Source organism: Ascidia mentula, chromosome 8 (assembly GCF_947561715.1).
Source record: "Ascidia mentula chromosome 8, kaAscMent1.1, whole genome shotgun sequence".
NCBI classification, from domain to species: domain Eukaryota; kingdom Metazoa; phylum Chordata; class Ascidiacea; order Phlebobranchia; family Ascidiidae; genus Ascidia; species Ascidia mentula.
This window is the reverse complement of record NC_138573.1, coordinates 16,730,357-16,753,297: the sequence shown is the minus strand read 5'-3', so window position 1 is coordinate 16,753,297 and position 22,941 is coordinate 16,730,357. Positions and strand designations below refer to the sequence as shown.

The window sequence follows — 22,941 nt, the reverse complement described above, 5'->3', positions numbered from 1 at the left end:
AATGACAATATGTTTGTCGGACACAACATTTATTTCTAAATTGCACAAAGGAACAAAGCAAATTAAAACACAGTTACGATCGCATGTTTGTACAAACCTGTGTCACAAGTTAGTCACAATAAAGCTACATTTTTGACTTCGGAACAACTTTTATATACAGCATAACCACAAAATTTAAAATCTAGTTGTTTCTTTCTATAGTTCACACCACGTTTTGGTTTCTAGACATGGTATGGCATGCAAAACGATTCTAGACACCAGCATATGTTGATGAATAAACAGGAATAAAGAAATATTTCTACAATAGGAAAAATCATGAAATTACATGTTCTTCTTTGAAATATCATTGTAGTTTGGTGGAGCTTGTGGTTGTGATTCATATCCCGGTGGCAAAGTAGATTGGGATGCCTCCATTGCTTTTTGTTCTGTAAAATAAAAGTTAATTCCAAATAGTTAAATTTTACAAGGAGCTGGATTATTTAGAGTGAAATTTGCCTTGCCTAGTGATGTTTTAGGTAAACTGCAACTGTGGTTAAAATTGGCAATAGTTTAATTTATGATTTTTAAGAAATTCTGAAAAGTTTTTATCAATATGCTTGTTCTCACCAAAAAATATATATATGCCTATCAGAAAAACCAACCAAAAATTGTCATTATTTTTCCAGTCTACTTACGCTGAGATGGGTTCATATTCGGGTTTGGGGGATAACCCTGCTGGGGATACATGGGTGGCATGGATGCCCCAGCTTGTTGGGGGTACATTGGTGCTTCCCCTTGTTGGGGGTACATAGGTGGGGCACTGGGCTGGTACATGGGTGGCGCTGTTCCATTTTGTGCTGGAAAGTAGTAGGCATTGCTGGATCCGGGTACAGGGGCACCTGGAACTGACGTGGATGTTGGGTATACTACTGTGGTAGTCTGCACCTGGTACATTGGTTGTGGAGCTGAAATGAAAGTAAATCTGCAATGACTTGGGGGTAATTATCAACTATACAAATGAATATGATTGTAATCATGTGCAGGACAGAAGTAATGTATAAAAGTTGCACTTTGACAAAAAGTAATTCTTAGATTCTTCAAGGGCTTAAGGGTACTTTTCTTTTTTACATTTTATCTATTCCATCTATATATTAATCAATAGACATGACATCTTCATATATTGTATGTATATTTTCTGAAGGCTTAATTAGAACTTACGTTTTGTTGCCAGTTTAATAAGTTGTTGACCAACATCAATAGCACCACCACTTTTAAATGTGATTTCAAAAACAGCTGAACCTTCCCATCCACCTACACAATTAAATATGGTACAACACAATCATAAAACAAATAACAACTGTTTTGTGCTTGCTTATGACAATTGTGCAATTGAAATACAATTTGATGCAATTTTTAGCAAGATATTCATTTGTTAATACACCCTCCAAATTCATTAGTCACATGTCGTACAAAAAGAAACATGTCAGCAGATATGGTTGAACATATATATATAATATATATTGCAAAGTAGTACACATATACACACCATTTTTTTCGGCCACTATCTTTCCCTGCAAGTAGTTAGCACCAAACACAGGTTGCTTGATTTCAAAGTCCTTAATTTGTTGAAAGGGCATACTCAATTCATGCAACATATCACTGTTGTTGCTGTTCTTGAAAATCAGCTGTAAAAATTCAATGAAGTTGGGTTTTGAGTCACAGTTATTAGTTAGTTGTGCTCCGTATATAAAGACTATGGGGCTCTGATGCATTATTTAAACTGTGTCTGGTATAAGCACAAATGAAGTTGTTCAAAAACACTAACAGTTTACCCTGTAGTTGGTAAGATATATATTTCCACCTTTTGTACCCTTCATGTGTTCGTTAGAATGAGTAAACTTTTTGAAGGTCATGCCAATATTGTCTTCTTGTCGCAAAATCCTAAGAAATAAAATATGTTACACTTGGAGAACCTAATTTTGTGTCAATCATTATTAAAAATGCAATAACTCTCTGACTGTATGAATCTAAGGGGAATAGGTCTAAAATAAACTTTATTTATTACATATACACAAATTGTTGGCTATTGCGCCCAAAATATCCCCCTCGTGAATCCATGAGGTGACAAACTTTGCTATCTATTTAACAGATTTTACATCTGTAGTGTAAATTAAGCAAAAAAACATTGAAATTGTTCAGCAAATACATGATAAGAATGCATAAACCTACTTATCAAATAATAACAAAATAAAAGTTCTTCTAAAATTTTAATTATAAACTACATGTTTCAAGATGTTAACAATTAACACAACAGCAAACTTCCAAAAACCAAATAGCCTATTTATATTTGCAAGTCCAGTAAAAAGAACTTACGTTTCGCCAGCAACCAAGACGAGTTGTTGGCCAACGGCCCCATTTAAAGTCATCTTGCTTGATTTCAATTTATTATGAACTAAACTTTAAATATTCCTGTGTGTTACTAAAGATAAATTCACGTTAAAACCAGAAAACTAAACAACTCTGCAGCAGAACTATTATGTTTCGCTTGATTGGCTTTATGATCATGTGACCACCCCGTCACCTGATAGATTGCGCAATCACCTCATGTCACTCAAACTTTAGCCATTATGATTACTGGAATGCGAAACACTTCACCAAACATTCACATGTTTTGCAGGCCACATTTTTATTTACATGCATTGTCTTTTCAATAGGCAATTGACCTGGTAAAAACTGAAGTAAGTTTAAATTAAGGTAGGGCTATTTTTGGAAATTCCGAGGCTTACTTGATTTGTCTTACAAAACGAAACCAAAGCAAAAGATATGTTAGGCAGCTGAAGGTCTAATTTAAAGCCATTTCCAATAAGATTAGCATGAAGACATCAAGTGCTTTTATTTCATACAATAAAATACGTTACATTGAGCACGGGAACATATTTGTGTTCATTGCGTGTTTGAAATAAATATATCAGTAAGACACGTCGTAATGTCGAAAAATCGTTTGCACAACATAAACAGTCCTTTGCAAAACAAGAAAGAAACGTTCGTAGCTCTGCGCCGACAGAGCGTACATGGGCAGTGGTCACCCAATGAAAGTTTTCACACCAGCAGAGAGCAGTAAAGAGCTTTCCAATTCACCAATTCCTTGAACTTCAACCGTTTGCCATATTTTTGCGTCCTCATCGCAAAACAGGGACGAACAGTCAGCTGCAAATCCATCCAGTAAAGCGTGTATCGCAAACCTGGCAGTCTAGAGTGCAGCACCATAAAAACCTACACTCACAAGGCTTCTTAACCACCACGATAGTGTCCTCATAGCCTCGCCCACAGCACATATTCTTGCAAGAACCATTCTGTGCGCCATCTTCAGCGCTACACCAACGGCCTTTGGTTCCGTACGAGCCAACAGAAAGGTTCTTTTCGCAGTAATCTTGCTGTAGTTTAGCATACACCAGTGCGGACGAATTGAGCTTCTTGGGACCCCTTCCCTTCCGTTTGAGTTTGTATGAATCTTTGCGCAGCTTTCCTCGAACCAGGACTGCATTGTCGTAATTCTTCCTCAGCTGTTGGCTGATTTCTCTTATTGGTCGCATCGAGTACCAGTAAGATTGAGTTGCGCAAGATCCACTCAAACCGTGGCATTTCACCTTTCTTGTAATGCTTCTTACGACAGCCTGAAAAGCAAAAACGTTTGTTATTGTGGCAACTAGCTTTACTTATATGTTTGGTATTGCATGCATGCATCAACCGCAAACGACAACCTGACGACCACTGATCCTGTTTTTAGCATCATATATGTTTGCCCGCCAATATAAAGTGTCCAGGCAGGTGAGCACCTTTTCAAAATAATATTTTTTTATGTATGGCAATATCAACTAAAACTACGCAGGTATCATGATAAATAACAACTTCAATAACATTTGTATTCCTAAACCTATCGCAGCGCTGATAAATTAAAACTGTGCAATGAAAAATATTCCTAAAAGTGAAATGACGTTTCTTAATTTGACGCCATTATTTTTTTATTGTGTTTGACATTGGGAAATACCCCTGAACAATCATAAATTCATCACATAGAAATCAGGGTCGCTTCGCACGAAACAAAAACCACAAACATTGTGAAGTTGAAATACAAGCTTGAGCCTCAATTTCAACTCGTGACGCAGATCAACCAACCGCAGTGTGAGTATTCTGCAAAAAACAGTCGAAACGTCGAAACAGGAGTCATGTGGAGTGTGGGCTTCAATGTCTAACCCCTAATTGCGCATTTTGCACAAAAACGAAACACTGGTGGGGTTAAAGTGTGACAGAAAACACTACTGGGGGATTTAAGGTACGACCTCTGGTGACGTATCAAGGACAGTGATGACGAATGACACATTTAATCACACCTGGAAATCGGAGGTCAATTGAGCACACAAACGTCGGAGCACAATGGTGTTTTCGTGCAAGCTTTCAGTGGCGTCCCATGAAGACAGCAATACCTAATTGCCAAGGGAGTTTCATCCATCAAATGCAACAGGCGGTAAACGACAGCATGTTGCAAATTTTCAATCCGCAGAAATTTCTATGTGAAACGCTTTTTGTGCGTTGTCGAATTTATTTTGTCCAATGTGCAATAATTGTGAGCCGACTGCTTGCTGAATTCGCATTTAACCATAATGACAGATAAGTATGTCATGCCTTCATAATGGCTTTCTCGATATTACTTAAATAAAACCAAGTCTTCATCGACAGAGTAGGTGACTGAGAGAATTTGAATTTGAAAAAATCACTTTATAAATTTTTGAGAAAGATTTCGAATAATTGGTACTAAATCAAAGCAATTATAAAGAAAGATTAATTTATATTAAAGTTCTGAATGCGATGTTTAACTTTCATGTCATAATCGTAGGAAGATGTCTTGTTTTCGTTATAATATACTATTTTCCCTCGCAGTTACAGTGATAATCATAAAGTTTCTTTTGGCAAAAAGTCTTCATCGACAGTGTATGTGACTGAGTGAATTTGCCAATGCATCAACAACTTTACTGTACGTATTGCATAGGAAATCACCGCCACTTGAGAGTTTTCTCGCATTAAATACAGTTTTTCTTCAAAATTATTTCAGTTTTTAAGAAAACGCATTTATGAAAAGGCCTTTGTTTTGAGAAAAGTTGCAAAATTGAGGAAAAATGTGCAAAATTCCCCAAATAGTTTAGACGCAATCTAGGACACGGGCGCCAACGGAAATAGGAGATCAGCACGAGAAGATAACGTGATAATCCTGAATAAACATTGTCGAATTCGCGTGCCAAATCACTTAATTATCCACTCTCCTTAAACCCAGCAGAACCTCAAGACCCAGACAGACAGTTGCCCCATGATTCCAGAACAACAATCAGAACACAGGCGTCTGTGCAGAGTAAGAGGAACAAGACACCAGAAACGATTGAGCAACCAGTCAACGACTACACAAAACTGTTTCGTAGGGGTTACTGCGTGACGCCCGGATCGTGAGGACTTGACCCCGGGTCAAGTGTGCCTCGTTGTATTGTGACCTGGGGTTAAATCAATCTAGGCGTAATGCCCAACAACACTTGAATGTGGCGACCTTTACTCGATGGTCGAAAAATCACAGTTTAAAGATGTAGGAAGAGAGCATTTTTGCTTGCTACTATTTATCAGTAGTTTGTTGTCCAAATTCAAAACTAAACGTATTTTTCCGTGAATATAGTTAACAGTGTCAGAAAATTTGGTTTAACGCCAAAGTTAATGCATCCAGCGTCTGCAAATTTCGCAACGTGACGCACTTTCATTATCATTGGTATCTTTGAACTACGCACAAAATCAACCCAAGCCCAATACAACAACCATTAAAATAGGGTTTATCTGGAAAAACCCACATGACTTTACTTACAGTAGTTCTCTGGTTACGATGCTGTCGAGTAGCCATTGGATAGACACGTGATTTGATTACAACCAATGAAAAGCTTCCCACGGAAGTAAATAGGTCACGTGACATTGTTTCACAGATTATTCGTTTTAAGGAACGGCGTGGGATTTTCTTGGTGGGTCCGTTTTTTGCGTGTCAATTTACGTAACTTGTTCCTTAAACGGATTTGTTATTTGCATTTGATCCACTGTCGCCTGAGAGTTTAGGACATTACTTAAAAAAGGTGCTTTTCTCCCTATTTGGATAGTATACAATATTATTTGGGTTCAGACAAGTATGTCACGTGGGCAACCACAGGGTACGGCTCGTTTCCAAAAAATCACTTCATAAATTTTTGACAAAATTTCAAATAATTGGTACTAAATCAAAGCAATTATTAAAGAAAGATTAATTTATATTAAAGTTCTGAATGCGATGTTTAACTTTCATGTCGTAGGATGATGTCTTGTTTTCGTTATAATATACTATTTTCCCTCGCAGTTACAGTGATAATAATGAAGCTTCTTTTGGAAAACAATGCAAATGATTCAAGTAGGACACAAAACTTGAACATCAATGACGTCATTTGGACGCAAAGTCGTGCAATTTGTACCAGCGTATTTTGTGGTTTCACAATCGAAAACAGCTATAGTAGTACCCTCACCAAGCGCCCAGCTTTCACGTTGTGCCGATCCAAAGCTCCCAGGAAGTTTTTTCGGTTGTCCTTGAAAAATTCGCTCGCAAAAGAGTCTCCCACTCTCACGTTGTCACTCAACCTCTCGTCGTAAATCACTTTCTTCTCGTCTTTGGTTTTTCTAGGCGAAAACTTTGGTTTCTACAAACAAAGTAACCAAGTTACGCAGGTTCGATTCCCATCCATGGTGGCGAACCTTAAAGTAAGTTGGGACGTTTGTAAAGATTTGATACTTTTCCACAAGAGTTCAAGCGTTTTAACCAATTACATATTACACACGGTTTTGGGGTTTTCCCACTCATGTAACTGATCTGTGGACTGTTAAATATTTCTACTTGTACCGCTTGCTCACAAAACAATTTATCAGCAGGTCTCTGAATTAACAATTAAATTGCAGAATTTATCTAGAACTCGTACCGATATACGGACAGTTGTATGCAGGAGACCTTTTGTGTAGGTTTTCGTGAGTTCGTACGAGACAGCAGCGGCTAAGATAGCTTGAATGTAAGCCTGCTCTCTTCCCTCTGTGAACATGAAACACTTGTATGGTTGATGGAAAAATAATGGTTACTATTTTCAAAATCGTATTTGCTGCTATAGGTCCACAGTTACTCACAAAGAATGGCAGACGACTAGAGTCAGTGCAATATTTTATTATGAAGTGTATAGAAATGTTAATTTCGCCTAAACGGCATCGACAGTTTTTGCACTGAAATATCCATTAAAATGAGTGATGCACTGACGCTGCTACTCTTTGTGAGTAGTTTTGATATCGGACCAATAAAGACAGATTCGCCGGCACCACCAAGCAAAACAGATTGATTCCCGTGGTCCGAATGACATTTCCCTTTGCTGCTATATGTGTATGAATTAAAAAATCACTGCTGTGTTTGTACACGTTCTAAAAAATTGTGGTATGGCATTAAGTGGTGGATTCACGGGGTGAGCAATATGTTGTTTGGGGTCCCAAGCACCTCGGTTGCTCAAATTAAAGTCAACTCCAACTCAAGCGAGAAGAAAGGATTAGAAAGGTGTGGAAACAACATGGCGTTACTGGGATCGAGTTTCCACGTATTCCGCTAATAGCAAGAAATATGGGCGGCAACTGAATAGGCCTAGAGAAGGTTCAGATGGTGTAGGGTAATCTTTTCCAGCAAACGTGACAAGAGTCGGATATTTTGATGACTTCTGTGGAGAGCGCACATCAACGCACACAGGTGATGAATTACGCTCCGCCAGCTTCAGGGAATTAAGCGAAGCTTCGTTGCCAACACCCAAAATGTGCAGACGTTTACTTGTTAATAGATTTATGAATTGATTCCACATTCTATTGCAGTTGCCATGACGATTTCCACCTCTTATACGTCATAGAACAAGAACGAAAGAAATGAATCTCCGGGCAGTCTAACAGTCAACAAAGACAGCAGTTGCTATGAGTTTAAAGTGAAAGATGAAAGATCAACTGATCGAGTGGAGGAACTGCAAACAGAAAATCCTCATGGGAAGATTTTGATAGAAGACCTTTACATTCTTTTAACAAAAAAACTAAACAAAACAGGAGCTATTTTTTTGTTCTTTTTAGTGTTTTTTAAATGAAACTTTTCGCAAAGGTTTTCAGTTACATTTTCTTCTTTCTTTAAACTTAATGACATCACATCTTTCGTCAAGGTCACCACTCAAAGAAGACCGATCATACAAAGACGGAGCATCGCCCTGGGGGGTTCGATAATTACCGAAGGTTGGCACCCGACAAAAAACCCTCCCAGCATCCGATATTCCAAACCCAGTAAACCGGATCTCATCTCGAAAAGATAATTTTTCACATTCAGCGAACGTGACACCGAGTAACCTTGCGATAACGTCGCGTCGCAAGTGACCCCGCGCAAAGGTCACTTGCGGTCATTACGATCGCGGGTTAATGATTTTTGCGAGGTCACTCAAGACCCAGTACGGTCGGCGCCAGACTTTGTACCGACTCTCCCGGTCCCCAGCGGTTATGACACCTGTTTAGAGGGTCACGGTGGGTGACCATGGGTTTGGTAATTTAGGGCGGCGTTCCTCGCGTACCTGTCTGTCACCGGCGCCCAAGCAGAATCCCAGATTCGATGGGAGATAAGACCCTGCCGCCTCGGATAGATCAAAGGGGAGAGAGGGTCCAGATTTTAGTGGGCGGCTTTTTAAAGCAGGTCAATGTATGTGGATGTGTTGGGGCGGTGGATATTTGGTGTATGTAAAAACGTGGTTAATTATTCGATTCAGTGCGAACAATCGTCCATCAAGTTCCATTTTACCTATCTGTAAATTCACCAAGATGATTTTGAAACATAAGTTTTGTCAACAAGAACATGATGCTTTTTTCACAGGCATGCAAAAGCAGCGTTCGAATTAACCGTTATTTTGCGTACTTCATATTTTTGAGAAACCACTGATATTTCGCTTCTCAAAATTAGACATCTTGCATTTTACTGCAAGAAAACATTGGGCGACTGCAACCGACTCAAGAGCAGCGTTAGGCAGAAACCCATTTTCATGACGAAGCTTCATGCCAATCCCCGAACACACCCCCTGTACTGCAGGTGCATGGTGAGCAAATCGCTGCCAAGTAGTGTTTTGGTCATGTCAAAATGTCCTCAAATGTAAGGTGCCTTTCCGTGTCAAACCTCCAAAAATCACCGTCGCAACCCCCTTTCCGTGGACAGCCCGGATTTGACCTTTGACTCGCGTGAAGGCGGCGCACCCCAAAAATTTAATCAATCTCGATTGGCGCAATCGAATTCCTGTCACGCTCGAGTGACCCACACGTCATGCCACTCGACCTTAGACGAGACACTTATCAAAAGTGGCAAATTCAAGTTGTAACCGACTAAAAGAACTTGTTGTCCAGGATTTTGGTCTAAATTTTAAAGTTTAAGTTTTCTCTTTGGAACTTCAGTCTCAGTGACGTCACCACATGGACTGGGGGAATGCGTGTTTAACATTTTTGATGGCTGTGTCCCGGTACAGAAACGTGAGAAAACATGCTGGTACGTGGCAATGTCGTTTAAATAAAAACGGTTATACTTTGCCTGAACTTGCATGTATTCACTGCACATTATGTCTCCCGAGGATATCATATCGTATGCCTGGCATTTTGTCTGAGTAGCCCGCAAGCGTGATCTAAGATTCAAATATTTGATTTACATTCCGCACCACAGGTCAAAACGAATGCAATTTTATACTCCAGTAGTATTGATCAAGAAGGCAGTTTTGTCTAACGAGGTATTATCGCCAAGGAAGTGTAAGTTCTATAAAGTTGGTAAATTGGAAAGCAACCTTGGTACACAGTTGTTTGCTGGATGATCTTCATACCCACAAGCACAAACGCCAGAGGTTAAAATCACGGAAAGCACTGACGAATAACCCGTAGTTCTTCCATTATCCGCAAGGCACGTTTAATATCACCGCACATATCTCAGTGACCTTCCATCGCCAATTCCAACTCGGCTGTGTAATAACCGAACTACAAACTTACGCAATGTGTGCAGCCGAATTAGAAGCGTCAAACCTCGTCGTAATCCAATTTGCACCGATGATGGATAGTGGGGAGGGGTGGATCGGGAAAGGGGGGTCCTTTGTGCGTCGCGACGCTCTGGGCCGCGTGGCGTCGACGTCACAAACGCGAAAAGTCGAACATCGGTGAGTAGACAATAGGCGTCGCGCACAACTTGCACGATAGTTAAATAATAAGGGAAGGGCTCGAATACGAGCTGTGTGAACAATGTCATGTAAAATTATTGATGACGTTTTATCAATAGATCGATAATAATCTGACAAACTAGGGGTTTCCCCTGCGGTGAGTGATTCACAAAGTTGGTCGTCTGTTTGGTCACGCGCCAGTTTAAAGGACTGAGCTTTGTAACCTGACTTAAAAATGTATTATTGGAGAGCGTTTCAAGTCGCAGTTCAAATACACTTAACATAACTGCTAGGTGTACCCTCAGTAAGTTGCGGGAAACGGTTGTAAAAGCATATGGTCGGTGTTTTACAAGTTGGGCGCAGTGACTTTTCGCGAATCGCTCACAAAATGACATACGAGGTTAACACACATCCCAACTTGGGCTCTTTTCAATTGTTTAGGGCGTTGGAGAATAGATAAAGATAAAATAATACAGTGTTTTAGCACTTAACCAGATTGATTTACCAGATTAAAGTTTCAGTTTCGTGGCAAAAACAGCTGGCCCAAAAGTTTATTTTTTTATAACCAATACTTCTTCCAGGCTAGGAGTTAAATGGGAAAAAATCGCTTTGCATATGACGTGATCAGCATATAAAATACAACGGTTTCCTATAACCTGCCAAGGTCCCCATCTGTCTCTTTTTAGCGTTTCTACCCGGCTGTTTGTGACCGCGGTGAAATTCAGTCCGCTTAACGGCTTAACTGTACTTTAGATTTTCGTGCCAACGTCAAAACGTTTTTATTCAACAAAATAATAAATCTTGACCCCAATCTTGTGCCTGCGAATTGATGGCCTCTTGTGACGACAGCAGGTAACGTTAGTCCATAATTCGAGAACCAAGCGTGCGTCACGCGGTTTATATCGCGATAACCCGATATTTTATGAAGGAATTTGTAATGACAAAGAAAATTTATGGATTACAAACACAACGGAAACGAAATCGTTATTTTAAAGGTGATTCGTTTCGGCAAAAGAAATTCCGTATATTTTTGAGCACGAAAACAGAGCAAAGACGGGTTTTCCATCTCTTTTCCTATCTTTCGTCTTTCTGTGTATTGTGAAAACTAGAGACTTGCTCAGCATCGCACGTAACCACAACCGGGTGTTGAAAAGAACAACAACTGCTGATAAGCACCAGAAGCAAGCCCTTCGCTCATCCATTTTCAAACCACCAACGCCAGGTAAAAGTGTGTCACCGAACCGTTAGGGATGTGCATTCTTCCTAATCATGTTGTTGTAACAAGTCGAAGAAGATTTATAGGCATGGTAATTGGCCAAACGGAAGCAGTTTTTCCAATTCCCTCATCGTAAATCAATCGTCAAAGAACAGAACGACCGCGATGTTTTTTGGCGGAAACTTGCGCCTTTCTAAAAAGCTATGATTGGACGCCACGCCAGACACACCTCCAACAATTACCGTGATCCTTTAAACCGACCATGATCCCATAATTCGACACCCAATCTGTCAACCATACTTGCATCTGTCGAAAGACTTATTTCTCACCGATGGTGGTTAAATGATAATGCGATACCTTTGGGGTGTGTCTGGATTTAAACTTGGCATAGATGCTTTGCATTTTTGGCCGGTGTCGCTGCTACTGTTGAACTCAATCAATCATTGTTGTAATTAGCAATTTGCAATTATTCTACGTTTGCGATTTTACAACACCAAATCAAATACTTCACAGTGCTATGAATATCTATTAGTTTTCAGGGCTGAAGAAAAATTATTAGTGGCATGCGGCACAAATGCATAGTTTCATTTTTTACCTCTAACTTATGCTTGAAAGAGTCCAGAATCAAAATGCTATCTCAGCAATTAGCAGATAATTTTTCCTTGAATACGGACGTTTTATTGCACGACAAATCGCCATGTTGTTGTAAGACACTAAGATGTATCAGGACGTTACTAGAGTCAAAACTACGTCAAAGCTTTGTTCTATGTCCTTTTGTACAAATAGCGTCCTCGGTGTAACGTAAAAAAAGCCGTTATCTTTCGAACGACATGAGACGAATCGGCATAACTGGATTTTTCATTTTTCAGAGGCCAATATTGTTTTTTTTTGTTGTCAGTATTAAATACAAAACTTGTAAAATAAGCAGCGTTGTACTTTGAGACATAGTGTTCACAAACAACGTGCAATTGCGAATTTCACCATACGATAATATCGTCCTAGCCCCGCCTTTTCCTTTGATTGGTTGCCAGGGGCGTTGACCGATAAGGGGAGGTGGGATTGCGTTTGCGCGGTGCAGTGGCATCGGGCGTGCCCCAATAAAGATAATTATCCGACAGACAGGGGAAAATTTGTAGCCCCCTCGCACTGGCTAATTAACCACACGAGGGTAATTGACGTAAAATATGAACGAACGGTTTAACCCGTCTGTGGGGTGGGTGTACACCCGACGCCCCATGTACGGTGGCAACTGCTAACCATGGGGAGGCCATGCGAGCCCAGGCAATGTAATTGCCACCACGGGAGGATAATTTGGCGCAAATTAGGGCGCCAGGAAATGTGAATCAAGTTTGTTTTGTGGTCAGTGAAGGTTGGAGTTTACGTGATCAAGAGTTTGGCGAACCTGTAGGCTGACATGGTGATCTTGGCCACCAGTGAAGGCAGCGAAACTGCGCTCAGACGCCAAAAATACGGCGCAGGAAATTATAACACCACTTTGTTGACCATATTTGGGATGGCTGGATTATGCCTGCCGAAGTATCCGCTAACCCCATATAGAGTATTTCACATTTTGCCTCTGTCTCTATTAGCTCACAAATTTGGAAACTTTTCCGATAAAACGCATACTTTTCTGTTTTTACTACTAGTTTTATCGGTGTTTTTTGCAACATGACGTGGAGTAGTTGTGGAAAGAGTTGGTGACTTTGGAATGTCTGAAACTTAAGGCTTCCAAAAGAACCAAAGAACAAACATGCCTAATCCTGGCCGATAACAAGTATTGTCGAAAGAACAACATTGTCTATCACACGTTGCGATACAGCACGCATTAATGTTGTTTAACAGGCGGTTTAGTGGAAACAAAGTCTTGTACTTTCAACTCAAATTATTTTCACACAATAATAAAAACATACTTGATTTGAGCAAAGGTGCAAAGGCGTGTTTTCTTGCCGGGCCACCGTACGTCGAACAATTCCATCTGCTGTATCTAAAAATTGAAAACAAACAAATGATACTTTTGCTGACGGCATGCGACTTTCCAAACAAACATTTTTTTTAATATTGGCGATTTGCAAATACAAATTATTTTTTGCCACAAAAATACCGTAAATTGAAAATAAAAATCGGCAAACGAAAAATGCAGGTCACCAGTGCATGGAAATCCATGAAACTCCATATTACCTGAAGTTGTATTTGCATTCCTTTATTCCCAGTCTAATTCCGTCACTAATCTTGTGCATCACGGAAGGGTATTTGAGGCAGAACTGGCGTTCGTTTGCACTGAGAGCTCCCAGTGAGTTGCAATAAGATGTTTGGTTCTGACGCGGGTCGAAGGTGGGGACAGAGAGCAGCCTACACAGAAATCAAAATTACAAAACTCTCGAAAGAGTATAAAAAATAATCGGTGACAAGATGCCACCTAATAAGTAAAATACAATCAACCTGAAAAAGGTCATGAAAAAACATATGTGACATGAATCATGCTCAAACAAGTTGAACAACCTGTAATTAACAGTGCTAATAGCGACGTTTCTCTAGTTAAACATGTTTTAAGAAACGATACAACAAACTACTCAGAGACTCAAAACCGAAAGTGGTGTGACGATACACGCCCGTGTGAAAAACGCGTATGTAAGAAAGCCGACGTCTCTTTAGTCGCCAAAACCATGAGGAGTTTAAGGGATTAGTCACAATTTACATTGTATGGTTGCTACGTTACTGATGACAATCGTCGACCGCCGCCGAACTCTGACTCACAAGAGGTATGTAAACTGGTCATATTTTATCGGGACAACTTAAAAATTGCGTCGTATGACGTTGGCGAATCAAGTAATGGAATTTATTAGTTCTTCGCAGTGGGATAAAGTGGTTATTCCCCCAAAATATCGAATCCCGAATCCACTTTCGCTGAAAAAGGTAAATATTTATTTGCAATGTAGGTTTTAGGTTTTTCTTTTTATCGCATGACAAGACACGATGGCCCCATTGCGAAAACCCCTGGCGATCACAGTAGAAAAAAAATTGGCTGATTAGCTTGGCTGCGAAGCTAATTAACCTTTTATTTACTATTGCAAATATGTCAGACACAATAAGTAGTTTTTGCTTCACTTTGTTGTAATGTTCCAATTCTCCTATTATTCTTATTTAATACGAGGTCTTAAATCAAATTCGTTTGCTGGCTGAGGAATGTCCCCCCTCCCTCCTACATCACCAAAATTGAGTTTGCAAACTTGGCCATCGTTAACAAAGTATTCATAATCGCGTCGGAGGGTATTTATGGAGGATGACAAAATAAATCAATTGAATTGAGGAAGTTACGGAAATCTCGCATGAAGTCGAATAAATCACATGAAATTGGTGCATTCTAACCACAGGTGAGGAAGCATTATTGACTCCTCCCATCAACATCCCGGGAGGTCAATTAGAACACGCAAACAATGTGGTATTTACTCAGAACAATCACGCTTTATGAAGTCACAGTAAACACTGATGGGGTCGCAAATTGCAGGGGGTCTGGGCGCTTTCGTGACGTTGCTAATCTCGTATGACAGGGGGGCATTGTGACCCACATTGGGGTCAATATTTGGACATCCCCGCATGAAGGATCGACCCCGGCGGGCCGGATAAAGTTTATTGGTTCGGGATTTCCAGTCGCAGGAAATTGTAAAGGGCTGCAAGAGGGACATGAAAGGCAGGGAGCCGGTTTCTGACGCGGTTTGAAAGTCTACCACCAATGCTAAGTGACCGGCTCAGATGGAAGATAACGTCGCCAACGGAAGCCCCGATCAAGACATGAAAGCAGGGCCCAAACACCCCCCGGCTTGACACCACGCTTTGATGTGAGTCCCTGGACGGGTTTTGGTGACGTCAGTCCAAATAGTGATTTACGCGATCACGTGTTCGCGGGTTCCGCGAAAGAATATGAAATACTTTCACGTTTGTGGCTTGGATTTGTAAAATGTACGGCTACGATTTCTATGATTTCCTGTAAGTTGATAATCTTAGTCACCGCAAAAGTGCTTTTGCAGGTTTTGTACTAAAAATTAAAATGCGCACGTTTTATCCACCGAACGTCACGATTCTGAAACTTTCTTAATGGCACGGATAACTTGTACCCTCTACACAGCACGTAGGACGTACAGTCCACCAGTCATTGGGTTGTTGACATGGTAGAACAATGCATCGCGTATAAAAGTTTGAAAGTGGGCCTATATAGATTTTCTCGTATAAGTTTTACAACTCGAATGCCGCCATGTCCATCTCAGTGGACAGACAGACAAATGTTTACGACATATTTGGCCCTTGTAAAGGTGTTCCACGAATTGGTTTGACGACCATCACATATGTTGTGTTCACTGTAATAACACTGCTACACCTACGTTGATATTGTTTGAATTCCGCCAAAGCACTTAGAAATCTGTTGCTGTTTAACCGAAGTACATATCACGTGTTCTGTTTTCTGTAAAGATGGTAAAAAAGACGACGCGACAAAATTTAAACAAAAATATGTGTGTACCAAAACAAGGGTATCTGTTTAATTCTTCTAGATAGCAGCTGATACTGAATCTAAAACAAAAAAATGATCGTACTTTTGAGCAAACCACGGGGACCTCGAACAAGTCTTGCAAAAGGGGAAAACCCTTTTCCCAGACAGGTGGCCCTATGGTAGCCTGAATGAGCGGAAAGCAAATTTGCCGACGTCGGCGAGAAGAAACGCAACAAACGCCTCTGTGACGTCATAGTCGTAAAAGCGCGGCTCTTAAAATATGGTGGCTGAACGCTAGGGCTTTGGCCCCGAATTTCGCTAAGGCAGGAAATCTTATACCTGGACAGCAAATAAGGTTTCGTGAGGTTCCGTGATTTCGCCGGGGGGGGGGGGAGGGCGGACAATTCGGGTCCAAACTGCGGCTGCAATTATACAGTAATAAAACGGAATTTGTCTAAAATGGCTTCGTTGGTGGGAAAAGGGGCAAAAGCAAATAAAAGCCGACCGCTTGTGGTTATGATATGGGAAATAGTTTGGCGGGAAGATTTCAAGCGATAACAACATTGCACTATTTGCCAACCACCAACTGTCGCTTGTTTTAGTAAAGTTGGTAAAAAAATACGTTTGGAAAATTTTTGTTGAATTTTATGAAATGTTGTCTTCGTTTACGGCCTGTAACAATATTTTGTCAGTCGAAATTCAGCGATCTAAACATACCCCGATCAATTTTGTTAGGTTTCACAATAGGGCTGATAGAAATTTTAATGCAATCGACCTAATTTCGTTGGAGATTTAAGACAAAAATATCTAATTAAAACTTTAAATCCGTTTGCATGAGGAATTTAAATTAAATCGCGGAATATTTTTTCCATGCAGTTTTTCTCAATCTTTACACAACCGTTTTCTTGTGACGAAACTTTCTCGGGAATCCCATGTGACATTTGAAGAACAGCTACCATACGAAACGCCAAGCAACTACGTACAGAACATTACAACTTTCAACATATATTTATATTTCGTTTGAGTGAAATGTAAACGGTGTTTTAATCTAAGAAAAAAGCCCAGAGTGTGAATATTGGACAAGGGCGAGACACGCCACCTAAGAAATTCAACCGTAATTTTGATCGATTAAATGAGGTGATGTTGTTCCTTTTCTCCCTACTTTATGCACCGAATCTTTGAAAGCTTGTTTGAAAAACGAGGTATTCGTCACCCAGGAGGAGTGAAATAATAAAAAGACCTTTCGGAGAAAGTATTTAAACCCAAACCCTAGAACAACCTACACGGAGTAAAAAACAAATACAAGATCGTGAATAGGAAGCAAGACTGATTTCATATTCGACTATTTGCGAGTTAATATTGTCATTCTTCTTCAGAAACGGCTTCTTGGTGGCAGGATTGTTTCCAAATGTCACATGCTGGTGAGTAACAGGTACATTGGCAAATTTGGTCATGCGCCCGACCCAAAAACCAAGAAGAAAACCTGATCGGGATTCGTGGCCAGGATATTGTGGGTTCGAATCCCGCTATGGTCAAAACAACGCCACGACGCTCTCCGTAACATATCACATGTACTCTCCGGAAACTAACGTGGGTATGACTGGGTATCGGATTTTTTGCCATGTTTTGGTCGCGTTATGCAAAAATAAGCGGACATTAGGACGAATGCGGATGGAAAGGGCCTGGGACCAAGGCGAACTTTTCAGTATATGAACGTATTTACATGCTGACTGAATAAGTTTAGCAAAAAAAACAACGATTCCAGGTCTATTTGTTCAATTGACATCATACCTTTACATGCACAAGATTTACAAATTGCTTTGAGACGATTTTCAGCCTACGATTGTAAACATGCCACAAGGTATCAAATACAGGATTTTAATGGCGCCGATCGTATTTTTTTACGTTCATGTCATTAAATCGATTTATCGACGGTTCCAAGTTTAAATCTAAACGATCAATCGCTCACGTATATACTGACGTAACAGCGGTTGGCTTGCTCACGTTAAACAAACAGTTTTATCACCTACAAAGGTAATATGCACATGTCGACATTTAAAGTATAAATAAACAGCAAAAAAACACTCCTATCAGCTATACCTTGTCCCATACAAGTGTCAAACGAAACACTTTTTCCGAGTTCCAACTTTGCACGGAAATCCATAGGATAGTCGCAATAAAATGAACATAAAAAAATAGTGAAAGTATTAAACTTTTCTCATTGGGTCAATGCGGGAACTTTGGGACCAACGGGATGGGATTTCCCTCAGCGGAAGTCAGCAGTAAAACCGTTACCCGGCACCTGGATTTACCTTCAACCGAGCCTGGTATCAATGACACGATGGGACTTTATAATGTTAACGAGGCCTCTGGTTTGAACAGATGTTCTTGTGGCACAGGAAGTCCCAATTTCAAAGCCGTCGTAAGGGACAAAAGCTATTTCGGTTCATAAAAACAGTTCGACAACCGTTTTATTGGGTTACTGACGCAGTTCAGTTAGGGGGTAATTCGAAAAGAGCAATTCAGCTTCTGTGCGTTATTGTTAGAAAGTCAAAACTCCAGTTGTTTTGAAATTGTTTAAAAATCTTCAAACTACTCGTTAGAGAGATAGCTTTTCGGACTGTTGGCGATTTAGATCCCGTACAATGTTGCTTTGCGACGTTTCAAAGAAACCTAACAAGACATTGGGTAAATACAACAATCTTTTCACAATTCAACACAGTTCCATGTCACTAGATATCAAATCAGCTTTGCAATAATAGGAGGTTGAAATAATGAATCGCTTCATTCTGGAATGCAAGCACGCCGCACATCCGTGTTCCACGTATTAGCAAAAATTACACTACCAGTAGCCTTAGACCGCGAAATGTGCCCTTGATCCTGCCGCGATTCGGGGCAATAAAGCTGGCAATAAAACGGCTGCGCGCCCGAAGTCGCCGCAGATTCGTCTAGACAAACATGCCTGGCTGTCAACGCTGAGTTGCAAACGTGCCGACGAAAGTTGATGAACGCATTCCGTTGTATGCAAGCACTTTCCCATGACTCGGGGTCCGCTTGTCCCTGTTTGGAGGTGACAGGGGATGATGTGTGGGTCTCTCATTGCCGGATTAGCGCGCCCCCTGATAAACGGGGTGTGAAAACTACCCACATGGGTGATGGGCATTTCCCGGGGGTGGGTTTATTTTTACTCCGATATGAATCTAGGAAATGTATTTTTGCGCTATGTTTGGTGAATATTGACATAAAGATATTAAATGCTATGCAATGTTGCAATAAACAATTATATCTTACAAAAATGTAAGCATGTTAGTGGCAATACGTGCACCACAAAATGGCAGAGCACGCAAATAAGTTGCCCGCTTCCGAATCAAATAAAGCGATACCGGGACGATCAACGAGAAAACCTTCTTTTTAATTTTACATGAAAGAATCGGGTTGCCTGTCAGTGAGCGCGGATTGGTGAGGAAACGAACTTTTTGAAAGTTAATGTCCTCTTTATTAATGGTTGGGCTAATAAACGCGCTATGGATTAAACTGCCACCATGGAACAGCATGCTAAACTTTCCATAGGCTGTGAAAAAATTTCGAACGAGAAAAATCTTTTTATTTCATTTTATTGGCTTTTTTTGCACATATATTCAATTGGGTTTGAGCCTTATCACTATGGGTTGCCAAGCAGATCCGTTTGGTGCGCTCCACAGTGGTTCGTCTCTGTTGTTCGGTACTCAGAACAGGGTACCTAACGGATCGACGTTGACCGAAAGGTGCCACAAAGTGGAAATAAGTGTGCCCGCTAGTGTTATAGCTAGCACAGTGCCACTGTCAACAGCTGCACTGATGAGACCTTACAGATCGAAACAGTGCGTGTACACCCTGTCTGCAGCTTCTTATTTTGTTGTTCAAAATTTTTTTGCTTGACAGTTGATAAACCAAGCGCCACAAAATTCCAACGAGTCCAACATACGATATGGTTTCTGATGAGAATCAACGCGTGGCGTATCACAAATACAAATTGATGTCATAAAAAAGGGTTAAGAGGTTCGCACAATTGATTAATATCGAAACATAAAAATGACAAAACTTACCACCACTTGCTTTCCACAGATGTAGTGATTCGCACAATGCTGGCGAGTACCCATATTGTCCGCAGTGTTTCACAAAAATTCATGGCAAATTTACAATTTAATCTGCAAAGCTGTGCAGAGGCAAGAACATAAACGATTAAATAATAAAATTATTTAATTATCATCGATCCAACACAAACATTCCTATTTCATTAAATTAAAACAAGTAAAGATTTTCTCTCTTTTCGCAAATTAAAATCTGTGCAGTTTCATCTCCGGTTTTACATAAGGTGACTGACTTATTTAAAACCATTTTTTATTTTTAAGCAAGTTTTGGGTTTCGCAACCTTTCCAGACGGTCATGTCTTAAGAAAGCAACTCGAAGATAAATTAGGGATCAGAATCTGCATGCGTGGTTGGCGTCAATCAACGCCTTTTCATGCCAGTCAATCAACCGACCAAGAACGAACGGTGTGCGTTTTATGTTTGCCCACACAGATGGTCTTTGTCAAGATTTTAAGTTGATGTCCGATATAATCCTGGCGTCGTTCCAACAATTTATGTGGATTTGAAGCTCGGTCTAAATTAATGTGTCCAACCTGTGATGTTCCCGCTTGAACTTTAGCACCAATTATTCAGGACACCAATTTAAATTAATCGTATATCAAAAACATCCTAAAACTATTTGCTGTATTTATTAAACCCATTATGTTTTATTTGTAGAGACAATATTGATAGGTGAGCTGCAGCAGTACAACTGTCCCAACCTATCAGCTCTCATCAGTGCAGTTTGGTGTCTGGCGACGTTTCCTGGTCGTCACTGGTTAAAACAAACCGCACATATGAGACCAAATAGGTCGAAATAGTGCCATGGCCTGCAGCAAGCTCTTTTCCATTGTATTGTTCCTTCACAAATATGCTATAACAGTTTGAGAAAGCATTAACACCGAAATTGCTTACTTCGAAAACACAGCCGCCTGTGAAACTTCCAAAGTTTACCGAATCGAAAAAACAACAATCGGTATATCTGGGAATGAAACTCACAGAGTTTCGCGTGCAAACAAACAAACCTCCAATCATCCCTACTAGACTGAGAACAAATAATACAACTCTCTCGCTGCTGTGTGACGCTACGTGGTCCAGGAATTTCACGCCAGCAAATCCAATGAGGGCGACAAGCAGTGAGAAACTATCTCAAACAAGACCTGCAGTTGACTTTCGCTTAATTGCGCCTATGTGTTTGCTCAAGACACTGGATCCACGAATTTTAATAAGGCACGTTTCAAAAGGTCTGGGTAGCGGAATTTAAATCACTATTTGTGATTGCGTTTCGACAGTTTATTGTCACAGGACACAGGAGTTATGAGAATCGCTTTGTTCTGACGAGGGTTCTGCTTTTTCGTAGGCAAGATTCCAAAGCGCTCTTGCGGAGTTCATCGAAAATTGTTTTCTACTTCAATTAAAACTTTTCCTGCCAATTCCAATACATTCACATTTCTAATAAATTATGTGTTCTGAAAAACTGTGATTACTGTGTCAATTCGTCTGACAATTTGAACACCGTCAAAACCTGTAAAACAAATTCTCCGCATGGAGGGGCTAGAAACAAATTCCAGCTTGTCCACAAACACCGTGACTCTTGTCAATTTAACGTAGCAAAGGAAAATTGTTCGTAACACTAGTGTCGAACTGAGAGGAAACAAAATCCCATGGTTCCATGGTTTTATATTTCCTCATTTCATACTTTCCCGTGTGCAAATAATTTTAAATAAACAAACACACGCGAAAACAGCGAAAAATTTTAAACGAGCAAACCAAATTGGTTTCCACATGCTTAGATTTTCCCAGACAACATATTTATCCATGTCAGTGCAACCAGGCCAAGGTCAGGGTAATGATCTTCAGGATGAAGTGGGTAGCGGTTTGATAACACAGACAAGCAAGAGATCTTTTTGTCTCCCAAACCGGGTGAGTTGCATTAACTCGTCTTATAATCACGTTTACAATGTTTGCTGTTATCAAAGTAACATGGCATGGTAAATAAACTACAAACTCGGCCAGACTGGATCAAAGGCAACTCCGGTTGTGACGTGTACGTATTTCGGGTGAACATCTCCATCGTCTGGGACACAACAACACTTCATCTGTCAATCTCTTCGGTTCAACCAAAACAATTTGCACCCGAATTTCTATTCAACAGGGAAACACTTTGAACGTGACCCGAAATTTTGGTAAATGTTTTTCTTATTTTTGACCACCGTAGTAATTTGTAAGTGAAAGGTCTACAAACTGCAATTTGAAACGACGGCCCAACGCACCCACTTTTCACCAAACAAAATCTGGCAATTTCACTGTGAAATGTGACCAAAAATGTACGATTTGTCGCAGATACAAGAGGCTCACTCCTTCCTAACCTGACACTCAACCCTGCCTAGATGAGACACAGGATACTCACTGTGAACATTCTTGGCACAACACATTATTTTTCCAAAATTCTACGCAATTTTAACCTCAGTATTCAGCTAACAAAAGAAAACGGGATGTTACAACACAGCAGATCCTGAAATTCAGCAGAACATTCTCTCTTTCTGGATGCTCAAATGCTGAACCGGGCAACAGTCACATTTCTTCGTCGCCTCGCAGACAAGTCAAATTAACTCCCACCGACTTGCGCGTCGAGCGGGTGGCAACGCATAGTATCAGACAAGTAAGTTGTATTTACCCAGCAAACCGAAGGGTTGCGAAAAAGTTACGAGCAACTACTGGCGAATTGTTGCGGTAAGGCTACTGTTCCTGCGACACTATGGATAATGATGGACAGCGAATCGCCGGAAACAGATAATGTTCAGAAGTTCTGTAGCAAACATTAACTTTCCAATTGGTATCAATGCAACTAAAAAAAAGGTATTAAAAAAG

The 22,941-nt window shown here is 40.3% G+C and overlaps 2 protein-coding genes across 2 annotated transcripts; both read right to left on the bottom strand.

Annotated features, from left to right (window-relative positions):
• Positions 1-18: 18 nt before the first annotated feature.
• LOC145910565 (uncharacterized) lies at positions 19-2,492 on the bottom strand. Its single transcript, XM_082997742.1, has 6 exons — positions 2,353-2,492; positions 1,812-1,920; positions 1,526-1,664; positions 1,198-1,290; positions 675-944; positions 19-425 (listed from the first exon to the last, which is right to left on the bottom strand). The coding sequence occupies exons 1-6, from the start codon at positions 2,403-2,405 to the stop codon at positions 322-324; spliced, it is 768 nt and encodes a 255-aa protein (XP_082853868.1). The 5' UTR covers positions 2,406-2,492; the 3' UTR covers positions 19-321.
• Positions 2,493-2,910: 418 nt separating this feature from the next.
• LOC145911702 (protein Wnt-2b-like) lies at positions 2,911-20,162 on the bottom strand. Its single transcript, XM_082999117.1, has 6 exons — positions 20,047-20,162; positions 13,657-13,827; positions 13,389-13,462; positions 7,005-7,111; positions 6,558-6,728; positions 2,911-3,653 (listed from the first exon to the last, which is right to left on the bottom strand). The coding sequence occupies exons 1-6, from the start codon at positions 20,127-20,129 to the stop codon at positions 3,183-3,185; spliced, it is 1,077 nt and encodes a 358-aa protein (XP_082855243.1). The 5' UTR covers positions 20,130-20,162; the 3' UTR covers positions 2,911-3,182.
• Positions 20,163-22,941: the final 2,779 nt, after the last annotated feature.